This window comes from Falco punctatus (assembly GCF_963210335.1).
Source record: "Falco punctatus genome assembly, chromosome: 1".
Taxonomy (NCBI): domain Eukaryota; kingdom Metazoa; phylum Chordata; class Aves; order Falconiformes; family Falconidae; genus Falco; species Falco punctatus.
This window is the reverse complement of record NC_137580.1, coordinates 78,862,377-78,879,810: the sequence shown is the minus strand read 5'-3', so window position 1 is coordinate 78,879,810 and position 17,434 is coordinate 78,862,377. Positions and strand designations below refer to the sequence as shown.

Sequence of the window (17,434 nt, the reverse complement as noted above, 5' to 3'; positions counted from 1 at the left end):
AAAGCTGTTCTCTTCTGTATAGTAACCTGCTGCTCTGCCCTACAAAAATGCGGTGCCTTAATATAAGGCACAATTTCAATTCACTGAAATTGCTACAGTTTTCTTCTTTTTTAAAGCATATAATTCTCTTCTACAATCACAGCATGGGGATTTACACTCAAATCATTCTGTAGTGATTCCAAGTGTGTAACTAGGGCAAATCCTTTTTATTTTACTTTTTTTTTTAGTAAATAAGTCCTGGGATTTAATTTCTTCCTTACTTTGAGAGTCATGCGATATGATGTGAACTTTGAATTCAACTTGCCTAAACTACACTTCACAAATGCAGTTCTGTGCCTGTGAAATGAATAGTTCTACCTTCCACCTCGAGGAGTTCAAGTGAGGATATAGATTCAGCCATAACAGGCATCCAAAACACCTTCTGAAAAGTGTGTGAAGAGACTGTAAAGCAGTTTTCATCAAATATCCTGACCTAGCTTACAGCTGACCTAGGATAAATTATTAGTGAAGCAGCTCTTACTGGTGGATAGATGGACTTCTAATAGCCACCTTGGGCAAGAGACCATTACTGAGGTGTGTCACTATTTGTGCTACCACTGAATATTAAACCAAAGCCATGTGGTCTGAACTAAGCCAGTCCCCTAGGGGCAGTCGTCAAGCTACTAAGTGTGCTCCTAAGTCTAAGGGTCTGATTTCATTTTATACTGTTTGCTTGTTCTCCAGAAGTACAGGGGTATTGTGCAAAATGCATTTTAACCATTGATTTCCCCCACCCCTCCCATATGCCTGTATGTGTTTTCCAAAGAATTTGAAGAGTGTTATGGATGGTTTGGTGAGGATTCAAGTTTGAAAAGAGGTATAGTGACAGATCTGGCAGTATACAGAACTGTTACTTAACCACGATCCTGAGTAACACTGAGGATAAGGCTTGTGGAAAGCAGCATACCTGGCATGCTGGATTTCAAGCTGAACAGCAGCTTTTCATGTGGTGCTGTGATTGAGCAAATTATGTTAAAGGAATACAGCTCTGTACAGCATTGCCAAGATCCTTGGGAACAGCACAGGCAGTTTCCTTAGGTAGTTTTAAGAAGGCTGACAAACGGGAACCTTATCTGAAACAAGGGATTTTGGAGTGACGTAAATTTCAAATCTCACCTTTCATTTTACAATTGTGGAGCTCTTTCAGATGATCCCATGTAAGGCTTCTTGATCTTGGGCTAAACATAACACTATAAGAAGATTTTGCTATTAAAGGTAGTCAGAAAAAAAAGTCAGAGTACCTAATGATAAAAGCTTGAGCTGCATGTGTGAAATAAGTAATAAATTCTATGTGAGTAAGTAAAATCTTAAATTAACAGGTGAAATAAGGTGAACAATGGCAGCACTGGGGAATGAATCGTTATACCAATACGTTTCTGAAGATCACAACACTGCATGTAAACTTTTCAGTGGCATAAACCGTGACTGTGATGGTCCTTCAGGCCTTGCTGCTAGTCCTTCTCAAGGATACCTGCTATACTTGAAGCAGTTTTACTGAAAATAGGTGACTGCATTTGCACATGCTACGGGACACAGGTCTGTTATGGCTGCTGACGTATGTCTTTGTGGTCTGTCTTTGGAAAAATAGAAAGGCCAGAGTAAAGTAAGGATGGATGGTGTACAAATGTGAGCAGATGTTAATCTGACTTCCATGAAGTCCCTGGTGTGAATAAGGGCTGACGGTTCAGATAGGCCCATACCACTTGCAATTAACTGAAAATGGCATGTATTTTGCTTATCTAACATTAGAGAGAATGGCAAGAGTTCTGTCACTGAAGCTGGAAATGTTATCCTATCTTAAAGAAAATTCTTATCACTTACTCTAAATATTGATTGCTTGCCATTGTGGTCTGTATATAAAAGATATCCTTGGTGTTCACGTAAGCAAGTTCAATAACCAGCAGGATCAGAGATGGGTGTTGACAGGAGATGTAAAATATTATCCCTCCAGATGGCAATTTTATACTTTACGAAACCTTCTCACTTTCTCCTTGCAGAAAGACAGGCTGTCTTTTGTAGCTGAACTTGTGCTTTCTTTTTTAATTGCTTCTAGATATGCAAATCTTCTTCAGAAGGGAACTTTTCTAAAATGTTGCATGATTTAATTGTCCATACAATGATACTAGAAAAAAGGTGTCTCAAGTTTGATTTTGTCCTGAGTTCTGTCTGCTTGAAGTTCTTCCATTTCAATAAAGTTGCATTGTATTCATCTCTGCAGATTGGTATTGATATTGCATGACCACTTTCTGCCACATCATCTTCTCACAACCAAATTTTGATGAGATGAAGGCGTTAAATTTCTTCTTCCAAAAGCTTTGTTTTAGAAGTCTAATACCAGCTAAAATCTTGTTTTGCTCTAATGGATATTAAAGATGTAATGTCGTCTTTGTCTCTGAATTTGGAAGTATAGCATAGTCCCATTCAGAAAATACATAAGCAGATGCCACATAATTTCTTTATAGGACTTTCTTTGTTTCTCTTGCCTTTTTAACATAGCAATATGTTGGAGGTACATTTTCTGTATACGTAATGCAAGGCTGAGGCAGCTTTAAGCTGTTTTTTCGGATTTTTCAGTAGCAGTGTTATTTCTGTACCAAGAGTTTGGCACAAACATTGCAGTTTGCTTAGGGCCCTCTGCATTTTTGATAGAGAACTGGATGTCAGATTGGTTTCATTGTGATCATTACTCTTACTGTGTAGTTAAAACTAGCCCTACATGTGTTGCAGTCACACTTTCAATTGTAGTGTACAAAACTTTTCAGTCTTTGGTTTTCTTTTATGTGTCCTCTTACATAACTTGTCACTGTAATTTTCTGAAGAAAAATGTTAATCAGATTTATATTTTCATGTATCTAAGCAGTAATGCTTTTCAGAATTATCTTTAACAATACTTTTCAGAACTTGAAATATGACTGATCGTATTCATAAATGTTTGAATTGCTGTCATTGTAGTGCTCTACTGTCTGAAGAATTAAAAAAATAAACCCCACACAAATAGCAGAACAATGGAAAAAAGCTAACAAAACCATTTCATGCCTGTTATTTCTAAAGATTAGGGTAATGTTTTTATTTTTTCTTTTTTTCCTTCCCTGTCTTGAAACATGATCAAGACAGGATTATATTCTTCATTCTAAATAATATCTAAAAGAAGATGTAGCTGTTTAACACATACCGTATCCACAGAGTCTGTTTATTCAGACCAAATTCCACATGGACCGTGGATAATCTTTTCCCCAAATGTTTACTACTATTTGTTCTTAACAAGTGCTGCACAATATAAACTGAAGGAACCATAAAGAAAAGTGGCATAATAAAATTAAGCGTTGCTTTTCAACAGTGTCTAACTTAAGATCAAGAAGTGAAATTTTCAAATGGATCAGATTTTAAAGAATTTTTCTGTAAAGGACACGAATCACATGCATTTAAAAGCATAGATCGAGCCACATCTAGTATTAGAAAATGAGATACACATGGGTTTTAAGGATGGCGTTGAAACTCAGGCTTTTAATTGAGATGAAAGGAGATCCAGGTTAATTTCATGGTTTTGTTGAAATTATCTTCTTGCTTTTCTAAGCACTCTGTGCCATGCAGAGCCTGGAAAGTCAGGGTAATACTGCTCTATTTCCCGTCCCTGCCTACCTTGGCTGGTATGTACAGTCTTTACAGACAGACTGACTGATGCTATGTGGATACGTGTGTGGTCTCTAGTACTAACACAGCTAATTTTGGATGTAGCTTGTAAGTGCTGTCGTAATAAAATCGAAAACAAATTGGAAGTGCTGGGTTTGAGCATTTATATGTGATGTTTTTCACATTCACTTGAGTTGCTGCTGTTGCCATAGATACCATTTTTAGTTACAATTTCTGTCAGTGTTTGTTTGCCTTTAAGAATTTAGTTAATTTGTTTTTTCAAAGCTTTGCTAAATCAGTTTCCTGTAGGAAAAAAATACCTATTTTGAGTAGCAGAACTGGAAAGGTTTACATATTTGAAAATATTCACCATTTTTTTTCTACCCAACCCTCCCAAACACATAAGAGTCTAAAAATATAACCTTGTTATCTCTTAGTAGGTATAAATTTCTCCAGCTGGGCAACTTTTTTCCTGGTTTACTGTTAATTTTTGCTTCGTGGTCTGTCTCAGCGTTAACTCTTACAGCATGTCTTTTCTATTGACAACATTTTTCATGTACAGTAAGTTGTACTTTTCCAAGGACACTTGCAATTCCTAATGTCACAGGCTGTTTTAATCATGTTTGTTAAAACCTGGGTAAGTAGCTTTCAAAAGCATGTCCCTTTCTGAGCTTAACTCACTGAGGACTACTCATTTTACCTGTTCATTATTAAATAAGACTGAACCTTCTGCTGTTTTGGTCTTCTACAAGCTACAACTGGAAAATGGATCCGTTGCTGTATGCCGTTAGGGTTTGTTTCAACTTTCGAAGTTTTCAGTACCTATTCACATGGTTTGGTACAGAGGGACTTGTCAGTGCAGAATATGTAAAACACCCCTTCCGCAGGGGAAGAGAAAGTAAGATACAGAAAACATCAAAAAATATGTAGTCAATTGATGCTGTGGAATATAGCAGAAAAGAAAAATGTTGAAAAGGTCTTACAAGAAGGTGAGGAAGTGGAAGAAGTAATTCTGTTGTAGGGAAGACGATGAAGTCATGATGAGCTCATGCTGTTGATGGGTGAAGGTCAGCTATTTAGGCTGATAGTATCTGTTGTCTGCCCTTGATACTGTGATCACGGAGCAGTTTACTATCTGCCAATCCTTGAAAAGACAGGGGGGGTAATTTAACACATAACGGTCTCTTTCCTTTTTTGCCTTTTCCTCTCTTTTTTCTCTCCTTTCCACTCTTCCTCTCTCCATCCCTCCCTACTTGAGAGCTACAATATTAGTTTGAGTAGTTACACATTTGTTATGGCTCTTTTTTTGTCATCACAGTTCCAGATACTACTTTGGCATTTGGAGACCATACTGTAAATGTAAATGAATTGTAAATAACTTAAAGTGAAGAAAAGTAGGGGTATAAGCAGCTGTTCTTTTGCTGTGCATACAAAAGGTATTTTTAGTTCTGTCTCATTCATCCTGGCTGGTGAACTTTGAATGATTCATCTACTGTTTCTAATACAGTAATAGTATATAGATGAGAGTCAAATGACCAGCTGTTATCCAAACCATATACGACTAATGAAAAATAAAGAATAAGAGTTATTCTTCTCCTGGATAATATTTCTTCAGACAATAGCATTAAAAATTAAAACTTTGTGCATCAGTGATAGCCTGATGTGTTTTCTTATCGCTTACAAAGTACAGATGTGGAATAAGATTAGCTTCTCAGTGTGTTATTCTGCCTGTATTTGTCAATGAGACTCTTTTATACCCTGTCTGTAATCTTTTAAATATATGTGCTCTTACAGTTATCAATATTTTCGCAATTCTCTATAGCAGTGCATCTACAAATAATTCCATTTTTACTGGAACTAACTATAATACAGTGCCTGTAAAACTTCCACAGCACTTTCTGCTGGAAATGTTACATCCTTGCCTCTTTGCACCTCCAGAACAACCCTTGCTTCTGGATTAATTTATTAAATAGCTAAATGGTTTTGGTCAGGGGAAGAGGCTAGAATTTTCTTCCCTGAAGTGATGCCTTTTCTGTCTGAGGTGACTCGGGTCACGCAAGCTAGCAGTTTAATGGAAGAGGATGGAGATAGGCAGCAGTCCTTGACGAGAGTCTGTATGTTACATTATGCTTATTTACCATATAATATTGTTATTAGGGAAAAAAATGAGGCAAGAACAAATGTGAAAAATTATTATAAAAAGGACCAGCTTGACATTTCTTCTATCCATAAGAGAAAAGAAGGGAATTGCTATAATAAGTTTTAAGTGCAAACTGTCATATTGCAGAGCTATTTGTTAATTTTTGAATGACTAGAATATGTATTTATTTTATGAATATGGAACATACTAATAATCCTATTTATTTCAGGATAATTATTGGCCCATGACTGAAAGTAGAAAGATTATATTGTTGCGATCCATTATAAAATAATTATTGTAACAGCTTTATGTATTTAGTATAGATGGAATTCCTTTCATATTCAAGAGTCAGCAGGAGCTTTAATACTGATTCCATTGCAGCCACGACTTTACCTGTGGACATTGGAATAAATGCTTATTGAAACACTCTAGAATAATTAGATCTTAGAGCAAGTGATAACACCAAACAGTTACCTCATCTAACATTCAGCAAAAGGATTTCTTTGTCTTGGCTAAAATGTAGTGTTCATCTAGTTTTAAAAGATATTGAGAAGTTCAGGACCAAGACTGCCTTCCAAAAGAGTTTGGTCTGAAAACAGATCTCCATAGAGGTTACTTGTATTGCAAGAAGATTTACCGTGCACGAAAAAGCTATTTAATTGCCATCCTCTTTGAGCAGAAGCCAGAGTACTAGGCAAAGTGCTGGCAGAATACTTGACGTTTATAAGGTATAAACTTGTAAAGTAAAAGTATAAACTCATTTTTGTTTCTTGATGCAATTTGGAATAAAGAAGGTTTGTTAGTGTATGATTAGTCATGATTATCTTCTGCAAGACATTAAGTCATGCAGCTGTTTGGAAACTTTATTAATCTCTTACTGCAGTTCCATGCTTTGCTCTCCAATGATGTCTTCCCCCCCACCCCCTTTTGTCCTTCCCTCTTGGGCCAACTGCCAAAGCTGAGGGTTCCTGAAGATCGATTAGAAAGCTTTTGCTTCTCCGCTTACTTCATCTGTGTCACATAATGTTCTTTACATAGCTTCAGCAGAAAGACCTTTAGCCAGCAGTTAAATAGTGTATGATATTCAGTGCCTAAGGTAACAGTACAAGTTTGAACTCAAAATAGTAACTGAAGAAAAAAGGAATAGATTAAATTGTAGGATTTAAAAAAAAAACACAAGTACAATCCTTTATACATTCATCTTGAGCTGTGTGAACTGGAATTTTTTTACATGCCTTTTCAAGTGTGTGAGGTAAGTATGTGTCAGAGGGAGGAGTAATCTAAACAAGATGTAATATTTCTCGTACATGCTTCTACTCTGTGACTTTGCATACTTAATATATTGTATTTGTTACTTTGCTAATTTAGGTAACAAGTACCTGTGTAAATTAGCAGATTTTTGGGTAGAAGTTGAATTTGCCATGCTGCAATAATTGACAGGTCATATGTGTGTGTGTGTGTATATATATATAGTGTATATGTACTATGGGTATGTGCACTTCTCTCTGTATTATTTCTAATAGCTAAAGAATCATGTCAAGATTCCAAATAGGTAGCTATATCAAAGCATAAAAGCAACTCCAAATTTAAAGTCCACAAAAGGCTAGTGATGTAACCCAGAAAAGCCACAAACCACTTTCCACTTAGGAAAGCTATCTTAGGAGTTACAGCAAGTCTGTCTGAAGTTTTCTTTTCTCACTGCTTGAAAAAGCTGCTGATGAAAACAGACACTGTGTGATTCAAAAGGTTTTCTTGTGGTACTTGAGGCACAGCGGTTGGGAAGAACAGACTACTTGTTAGGTAGGTTGAAAACTGGCTGGCTGGCCAGGCTTGAAGACTCAGCATCTGCTTGGTGGCAGGCAGTGAGTGAAGCGTGAGGAGGCTGGGCTTGTTTAGCCTGGGGAAGAGAAGGCTATGGGGCAGTCTAATAGCAGCCCCCCAGTTCCCTGAAGGGTAGTTGCAAGGCTGACCAAGTTAAACTCTTCCTGGTAGAAGCACAGGCTGTAAAACCAAAATGAACCCGGAAAACCTCATGGCTAGAAATTGCAGCTCTAGAGGTTCAGACTGGACATTAGGAAAAACATCTTACCCAGGGAGATAGTACAGCACTGGAACGGGTTATCCCAAGGCACTGTGGAGTTTCCATCCATGAGGAGATGTGAGCATTGGCTAGAAAATGCCAACCCTCAAATGGGTGACCTGCTGTGGTGTGAGCAGGAATTGTAACCCAGGCAAGAGCTGGGACTGGACCCTTCAAAGCAGCATTTTATGATTTTGAGTGGCTTTGCCCTATGTCAAACAGTGCTATTTGTCTTCAATTTTCTGCCAATAACAGGCGATTTTCCAGCTTTTCCTTTGTACCCAGCAAAAGAGTTAAATTTCCTTTTGACTGTTACATCCAGATAATAGCTAAGAAGTGCCTGGAGGCAGCTGAACCAGAGGAAGAGGGCAGAAGGAGGTAGCCCTGTACGCCATGAGTTACTGCTACTGAGAGTAGGCATACTGCTTTTTGAAAGTCTGGTGAAAGAGGAAGAAATGGCACGTTATGTTCCATTTCAAAGAATTTATTCTACAAAGTGTCGGTTTCTGTACATATGTGGAGTGTTGTAAAAATTATATGGGAATGTTGTCAGGAAAGCCTTTTGATTACTTTAATTAAAAAAACCTGCTTCCCTCTGAGGTTCTGTGGTAATGAACTAGTTACTGTCATCTTTTGTTTCTGAGTTTTAAAGCAGAGGACTTGCACATACTGCAACGTTACTGTATATCTGGAAAAGTTCTAATGTTAATCGGTAAATGTTTAGAGTTGAAACTGTTCATAGTTTTGAATTTGGCCACTTTTTTTTTTTTTTTTTTTAAAGCAGAGATAGCCATACGTTTGCTAATGCTGTTTCTAAAGGCCTACAAGTTGGTGGTCATAATTAAGGGCTATTGAATGAAATTAAGCAAGTAACATTAACAGTGTGTGATTAGCGGTACTGTCATCCTGTTGTGAAATCAGTGTAGGTTTAGGAAGAAAGCTTTAAAAATCAGTTTTAAAGGTACTGTGTGACCTCTGAAGTGAATCAGCCTTTGACGTGGCTCAGTGCTGAGGCTGTTCCCATACCCATGGTGCGCAGCTCCCCATCCGTCTCTGAGCTGCGTGCGGTTTGTCCGAGTCCCACCCGTGATCCTTACTACAATGTAGTGATTGCGATGTACTAAGAAAGAGGTATTTGCTGTATTTAAAAAGTGTCAGTGCTGATCTTTGAAATGTGTTGTGCCCATGGGGGAAGAGACCTACTTTGAAGCAGGCAGGAATGAGCTTGTCTAGTCAGTGGGTTTAATTTCAGTTTACAGTGGCATCTGCTGATCCCTTTGGTGATACTGTGGGGTTTCATCTGTGTTACCACGTCGGCGGAAGGGTTAGGCACTGCTGTGCTTCCAGAATGCCTGGAATCTTGTAATTTTCAGGGGCAGACTTTCTGTATTGATAGATATATAAATCTGGTGATAGCATCTTGTACCACATCAAAGGCGACTGCGGTGGCTCATTCTTCAGCTTAAGGCTGTGTGAAGTGTGTGCTCTCCTTTCCTAATAAGTACAACCATGTTGTATCCCTGGGTCGGCTTAGGGATTTTTCCCATCAAGTGTGCCCTGTTTCCAGGACGTTCTCCTGTGGGTGATCTCCGTTTCCCATCTGCTGATGAAGCTTTTTATTGAAGATGCAACTAATTGTTTTGGTCCTTTTCTGCCCCCATTTACCTTGTGTGGAATTGTTGCCACCTGACCGCGGTGGTGCCTTGCCTACTTCAGTCCTTGCCTAAACTGATTCTTCAGGGTTGTTCAATGCTGATTGTACAGTAATTACCATTTTTTCCCTCTTTTTTTTTTTTTTTTTTGGGGGGGGGGGGAGGGGATAGCTTGAAATACAAAGGCACACAGATCATGGCAGCAATGTGTATAGTTTGGAATTATACAGCTGACCGCTGTAAATCTGACTGAACTTGTTACTTACTCCCTTTTAAGTGTAACTTGGACTGATTTATCCCTAGAAGAAAGTTAGGAATTACAAAGTAATTCCACAAATAATAGAGACTGTAGTCTCAACCACATTCAGGTAGATATGCTCTTCACTCAGTTTACTCCAAAGAAATTTTCATAACATGCATGAACTCAGTAGGAAAAGGCTAGCTTGTTAAGGTACAATGGTACAATTTTTGTAGAAAAGTTAAAAAGGAATATTCTGGCTTATCTGAAGACAAATAAGCAGCTTCATTCTCCAGTGACAGCAATTACTTTCCTTTGTAGTCATACAAAATAATTCTTTTGTAAGAGAAGGAATTCCACTGTGTGAGAGCAAATATTTGAAATGGAGCAAGTGGTGTGTGTGGGAATTTGATATGTTCATGGAACACTGTTGTGTGCTAAAGTAAATAGATATTTTTCCTTTATAAATGGAGGAGCTGAATGTACTGGAGATGCCACAACTTCTGTTCACTAAATTGCTACATGCCTTTTCTTTCTTTTGCCCCTTTTCATTGACTTCTCAATTGATATGCCTGGACTATGTACAGTCCTTACTTGCGATGTTGCTGTTACCATTGTCCTGATGATACAAAAGAAAACACTTAATATTTTGTAAAATATAACATGGTTTGTAATCCTGTGTGTGCTTTGAAAGAAAAAAGGAACCCATGACTATAGTGCCGTCAGACACCACACTTTGACATGTTTGTCTGAAACGGTGGTCCTTTGCATACTTTGGAAATAGCACTCTGGTGGACTAATCTCTGGGAAAGTCAGTTTTATTATTGTTGGCTCGTGTGTTTAGCATGCAGCTCTGAGCTGACATACTATACATTACAGAAAAATGCTTGTGACTCAGCTAACAAAAACCCAGTGAAGTGTCTAAATTTGGAATCAGGTCTTTGTGCCTTTTTTGTGCTTTTTTTCTTATTACTGCACGCTATCCTCTCTTATTTGTACACAAGAGTGTCAGTGCTCTGGAACTATGTGTGGATACTGGCAAGACCACACTTAACCAGTTTTATATAAGCAGCAATTCCTCTTAAAAGAAAATTTACCATTTTCATCCTGCAAGTATAAGGCAAAAGTCCATCAGACTTTAAATTATATTTAAGTGCAGATTAATTCTTTTAAAGTAGAAATGCTGTTTCTATGGGCTTTTTTTTTTCTTGTACTGCATTCATTTAGCTGTCAGCCTTTACGTGTAGCTATAATAAGGTACAATTGCAATGTGTATTTTCATTGTAGACAGAAGCATATATGTCTTACATAGCTTCAAATGAATGTTTGTCATAGTACTGATTATAAAAAAAATCAGAAAAATAAGATAAAGTATCCAACTGGAAGAGACAATGAATAGTTGAAAACAAAGTAATACTGATAACTCTCCAGTACAAAACTACAAGTTTATCTTGTTACTAAAGATATTAATAAGTAACTCTGAGACATCCTATGGTTTACTAACTGAAATGTCAAGCCTGAGTGTATACGGGTTTTTTGACAAAGCCAAAGATAGTCAAAGCCACGTGCTCTAGCATAAGAAGAGTTTTTCCATTTGATGTGCATATGGAATTAAATTTTGTGGTTTAGAGGTCTCATCGGTGTATGTCACGATGTTAAAAAGCGTCCAGATTAGGTCAGTGCCTGGGTTTTTTGCAGCTGAATACCCAGTACAAGTGGATTCCAGCTGCTGGATGTGAATTCCTGTGAACACTGGGCACTTGAGAATGAGGTTGCTTGAGTTACTGTGGAGAGAGCTGTTGGAGTTCTGAAAGGCACAGCTGCTGCTCACCGAAGGAGTCCTTGCCTTTTGGTAACTCCTCACAGTTACGGATTCATAACCTGACAAGGTCTTTTCAGTAGTTTCACTGTGTGCTTTAAAGATCAAGTGTAGTTGGCTTATGTCTTCTGAAATCATTTGCTGCTGTAAATTCGTTTGCATTGTAAAACAGTCATTTAATTTTACATTTGTTTAGTCTTAACAGTGAGGTGAAGATTTTTGTGGAATGCCCTCGACTGAGGCTTGTCAGTAAATGCCTAATTTCTTACACTTGGTGTCTTTCCCAAGCCTGTCCCAGTTTCATTCCTGTATTGGGATAACTTTATGCTGATACAGCCCTCCGGAAGGAGGTAGTCATCAAAATGCTTATCATTGGACTCAGTAAATGTAGGACAGTCTCTGTTAACAAGAGACAAATTTAAACCATCCCTTTTGTGGCAGGTGTGAGCAGACCTCTCCCTGTACGCTCGTATGATCCCTGTGCAATCTGAATCCATCGGGAGGCTGCATGGTGTGGTCCCTTGGGCTGCTGGGCTTCTGTGAGCACTCCAGTCTTGCATGCAGGTTTTTGCACTTGAACTTCTGTTCTGCTTTCTGAACAGCGGTTGAGGCTTGGGTTTGAATCATTTTTTGCCAGCAAAGTTACACTTAATAACTTTGGGTTGTTGTCACTATGTAGCTTTTCTGAGCTACGTTCCTTGCAAGGTGAAGAAAAGCAAACAAAACCAAAGTGTCTGTAGCTGTGAGTACTTAACAAAAACTGCAGGAAAATGAGAAGAAATAAGTATTGATGCATCTGTTTTCTGTCTTTACTATAGGTGTGCAGGATCCTCAGCATGAGAAGATAATTACTGTGACTACTAATGGAAGTATTCACAGCCCCAAGTTTCCACACACATACCCACGCAATACTGTACTAGTGTGGAGATTAGTAGCAGTAGATGAAAATGTATGGATACAGCTTACCTTTGATGAAAAATTTGGGCTTGAGGACCCAGAAGACGACATTTGCAAGTAAGTTACTTTTCCCTTAACTTAGAGAAATCTGACGGGAGGTAGGGGGATGGAGCAAAGGTGTTGCTTGAGTTTTGCAAAAGTCTGACACCTGCATGTCAATATGTTTATAAAATGCATCTATTAAAATATTAGTTTATGATTCTCTTTTGCAGTACTAGAAAAAGACTTTATGCTTGAAATCTTTGGGGTCCCCCCATTTTTCCTTCTGCATTCAGTATCTGGGCCACAGATATATTATGATACAAAAATGTGAAATATTTTATCTCTGTCTCAAATAACAGTTTTGACATCTAGGAATATACTCTTGACAGAATATTAGAGGAATTAATGTCTAATTTTCCAGAGAAAATTTAGGTAAGCAGGTTACCTGAAGTGGAAATCAGGTCATGACAAGAAAGTACAATGTCCTGTTAAAAAAAAACCCAAACAACAAACAAAATAAAACAAAACCCCCAAAACCCAAACCCAAAACAAACAAACAAACAAAACCCCACAAAAAAACCCAACCCCACCCCCTCCCCAACAAAAAAACCCCAAAACAACAAAAACACCCCCCACAAAAAACTTACCTCCCTACTGCACAATATTTTAATGGCCTTTAATGGTAAAGTTCTCTGTTTTGTATGGAAAACAACACTTACAGTATTGCATTAGTTGACATTATTGACATTCTTCAATGGTATTGGTTTTTTCTCAGCCTCAGTAAGCATTCTCAATCACTGGCACAGGTTTCTGTGGGACCTATGGAATCTGTAGTTCCTTCCTATGATTCACAGCTGAAGGCTTTGTAGCTTAGGAGAGAAACAACCATGGCGTAACAGGCATCAGGAGGGATGTAGTTTTGAACCAAGCTATCTGATGGATCGTGGTTTGGATATTTTGTGAGGCCATAGGAGCTGACATTATATATGCTTCCTGTGGGTGTGTGAAGGGGGAGAGATACTAAACTCTTGTATCCTGTATCTGTCTGCCATCACAGCAACACATCGTTAAAATCCCAATGTGTGAATAGTGGTACATTGTTTAAACTCTTTTCAGTAATAAAGGAACAGATAAAATATGTCATTTGAATGTCATATCCTCTTTTGTGTTCCTGGAGAGGTATTTCACACAAATCTTTCAAAGTATTTTTTTGTTTTGCTTTTCTGTTTGGGGTTTTATTTTGAGTACCTTGTATACATATTTGATTTGATTCTTGGTTTCATTTCTTCTAATTAACTGATATTCAGCTGTTTTTTTATATCTTGTATCAACGAATTTCTTAGAGGTTACTCTTGCACTTAATTCAGGAGCTGAGGTTCATAACAGATTGGCAGATATCTTTCCTTCATAATTCTGAAGGGAGTAATTGTCAAGGCCATGTCAAATACAATTAAAATACCCAGTACTATAAACATATGTTTGCTCAGATGAGTGCACTGCCTTTGCACAATAATTATTTTCTTTAAATGAAAACTTAGCTTGCTTTTTCTTCCTTTGCATATGGCAGAGTGAAGCAGCAAGTGAATGAAAATCCAGGTAGGGTGACTCATTTGTCCGCTTGCAAAGAAAAAAGTAAGATAAGTTAAAATATTTTTAATGTTATAGCTAGAATAGCCTTTCAATGGGAGTATATTTATTCAAGTAAACAATGTGCTGAATACAAAAGTACTGGTCAAGTTAAGAAACAGTAATAAGTCACTCGTAATCTTTACTCGGTCATAATCTTACCATGCTTGTGTTTGTGCAGGGGTACCAGGAATCTGTACGAATGCACTCCCTGATACGTGTGCTTTTGAGGTTGCGTTGGGCTTTTTGGCTTGGAAGATATGACCCTCTGAAGAAGAGGGTTGTATTGTTGGCTTGTTTGTTTTTTGTTTTTTGTTTTTTGTTTTTTTTTCTTATAAAAAAGCACTATAGCTAGGGTTCCTATGAAATTTAAATTCAGTAACAAACTCAGTTAAAGAAGAGAAAGTGTACTTTGTTGGACATGAAGGGAGTATAAATAATTGACCAGTTGAGGAAATAACTAACACAGGGAGCTGAACTATGTAAAACAATTCTACACAAGCCAAGTAATTTACCAGTTATCAGAATAATAAGTCGTATCTTGCATTTCTTATCTCTTATATTTCCTAATAAAATAATCTTTTTTCCAGTACCTTCTGTAGAAAAGCTAAGGGGTTTTATTGACTACATCCCATACTACTTGTTATTCTGCTGTGCTTCTGCCATCTTGAAACACACAAACCAGTATTGTTGCTGTAGAGCACTCAACAGCCCCTCCAAAGGCACATTTATATGACAAAGGACAGAACATAATACAGTATGAAATATAATGTATTGTAACTCTGTACCTTACAGTGACCTGATCCTTTAGTTCTGACCTGTGACCGAAACTAGATAAAAAGTACAGCCTGGTAACATTAAGACTTTCTGTGCCACAGTGTACAGTTTGTACCAGGACACCTTTCTCTCCCATCTGTAGTGTATGAGAGGACCTCACGAGTTACCTGCAGTGGTCATTGCCACTCTACCTACTTAAGGTGCACATTCTGTGCAATGCCACAGCTGTCTCCATCGTTGCTGTAGGCTCTAACACCCTGTACTGTCAGCTCATGGGGTCAATGAGAGAAAACACTGGACTATATTAGTTTAAGGTAATTAGCAGCTTTTAAGTCTCATAGTAATTCAAATGTTGCTCACATATTGGAAAAAATAAAACAAAACCATATCCAACTACATAAGACTTTTTCCTTAGCATAGTTCTATAACAGGAAAACAATGGTGGTGGTAAATATGATGTCCTAGATATATCCTGAAGCTATGGCGAGTTTTTGCCTTATATCTGGCTTGCCTGGCCTCCACACTTGGATTTCTCCAACATCAGTTCTGACATTTCAAGCTGTTATGTGAGGTCTTTTAATCTAGAACAAATATCCCATTTTACAGATACGTTGAAGGTATCATTCTAGCTTCCACTTTAAATACTTCCCTGAATCTGAATCGGGGTGATCCTGTATGGCTTTTTTCCGCTCCATTTTTACCTGCAATTCAATTAACAGTATTTACCAAGGTAGAACATTTGCATTACAGCAAATTCTATGTTTATGACCAGCCATCCTGACCCAGACACGCCTGGAACAACATTAACCAGCAGAGTTCTGATCATGCTGATTCTCACCAGTCTTAAGCACGATTGCTGTGTTCTATATGTTTTCGAAACAAAGTTTAAATTATAGGTATTTTAGAATAAACTTCTGATATTTTGCCTGTATTTCTCCAGGTGGTTTTTGTCCTGCCTTTACAATTGTGGTGTGTTTGAAATTTATGCAGTTCATCTCTGCATTGCTTGAAATACAGCTAATGATTTTCTTAACGGTGTAGTTCTACTACATCTGCATTGCAACCCTTTCTGTGGGCAGAATGGTAAGAATACCAGTGTCCTTTCCAAAGTGAACACAAACTCCAATTTACATGGAAACTGTATCCATGCATGTATCTCAGAAGAGATTTAGATTGTTTGGTTGATAATATAGATATATAAATCTCTGCAATATTGCAGTAATTTCAGTCTTGTGTGCTTTCATAATTTCAGTTGTGACTTGTGAATGAAAAAGTTCACAAAGAAAAAAAAAAACCCATACCCAAAACCCAGCAAACTAAACAAACAGAAAAGGAGGAGTACAGTCTTCTGGCTGCGTTGTGCAGTACTGTTCAGATGATAGGACTGGCAGTGAATTTTCATTACATAAGCTAACAGAGGCTTAGGGGATTTACATTCTGTAAGCCCACCCTTTCTGATGAAGAAAAGCAGCAGCTTTTCTTCTGCTGATATGACAGGTCATTATTTTCATGATGCTAGCCCCTCAATGCTGTTTTAATCATGAGGCCATTAGACTTCTGTTCCTGACAGCTCCTGTCATCAGAGAGATGCCTTAACTCATGACCAGGAAGGACTGATTTTTCTCAGTTGTTGCTTTTGTCCAAATGTGTTGCTTTCTGTCTCTTACATTCAATGGTAACAGCTTTGTGATAGGAATACATAGAATTAGCTTTTTTCTGGGCAGAATATGGATGCTACAGTTGTCTTTAAAAGTCAGCCTGATGTTGTGAGTTGGTTGTACATTAGAACGTTAAAACGCAATGCTGCAATAGGAAAATAAATAAATAAATAAAATATATTTCTTACATTAGTAGTGTGTATCAAACTCACTGTCTGCCTGTGCGCAGAATGGCTCTAGTTCATTTCAGTGGTGGTTGCAGCTGTTCTTCCTAATTGTCAGATGATTACAGTCTGACTTGTATTATATGTAATAAAACACAGAGATGTGTCACAATTCCAAAGTGCAATTTCTGTAGATAAGATGATAAGGATAAAATACATGAGTAAAGGAATGTGAAACCAACTGATGGTTGAATAATAGGTGCCATTTGACTATTGTCTTCATATTATAATAGCTACACTCATTTTCGATTCTGTTCAGTCCTCTAATTTAAAGTACGAACTATAGTCTGTTTTGTGGTGGGGGTTTTTGTTTTTTTTTTTGCGGGGCTGGAGGAGCTTTTAGCAGCTGCATATGTGAATCTTTGTATAAGTGAATCATTTACCTCTGTTTTGAAAGAAATCCCAAAGCTTTCTAGTTAGCATGTGTAATATGTAGAACTTTTGCCTGAAGAAAATTAGTTAAGCTGAAGGCAGCTGTCAGTGCTAACATGGGGTAAAATCTATGTGAGTAGTTCTGTGAATTTTTTCCCCCTCTTCAAATCAAATTAAGTACTTAACTCTTAATGCAGGCACGTTCTTCCTCTGAGGGTTATTAGGATGACCCTTTATGAT

The 17,434-nt window shown here is 37.7% G+C and overlaps 1 protein-coding gene across 1 annotated transcript in view; it reads left to right on the top strand.

The window, feature by feature from the left end:
- Positions 1–17,434, top strand: part of PDGFC (platelet derived growth factor C) — a 136,153-nt gene that overhangs the window by 66,309 nt on the left and 52,410 nt on the right. The window contains exon 2 of the mRNA XM_080385330.1: positions 12,417–12,612. Within this exon, the coding sequence (XP_080241456.1) occupies positions 12,417–12,612 (196 nt within the window). The remainder of the gene's footprint in view (positions 1–12,416; positions 12,613–17,434) is intronic.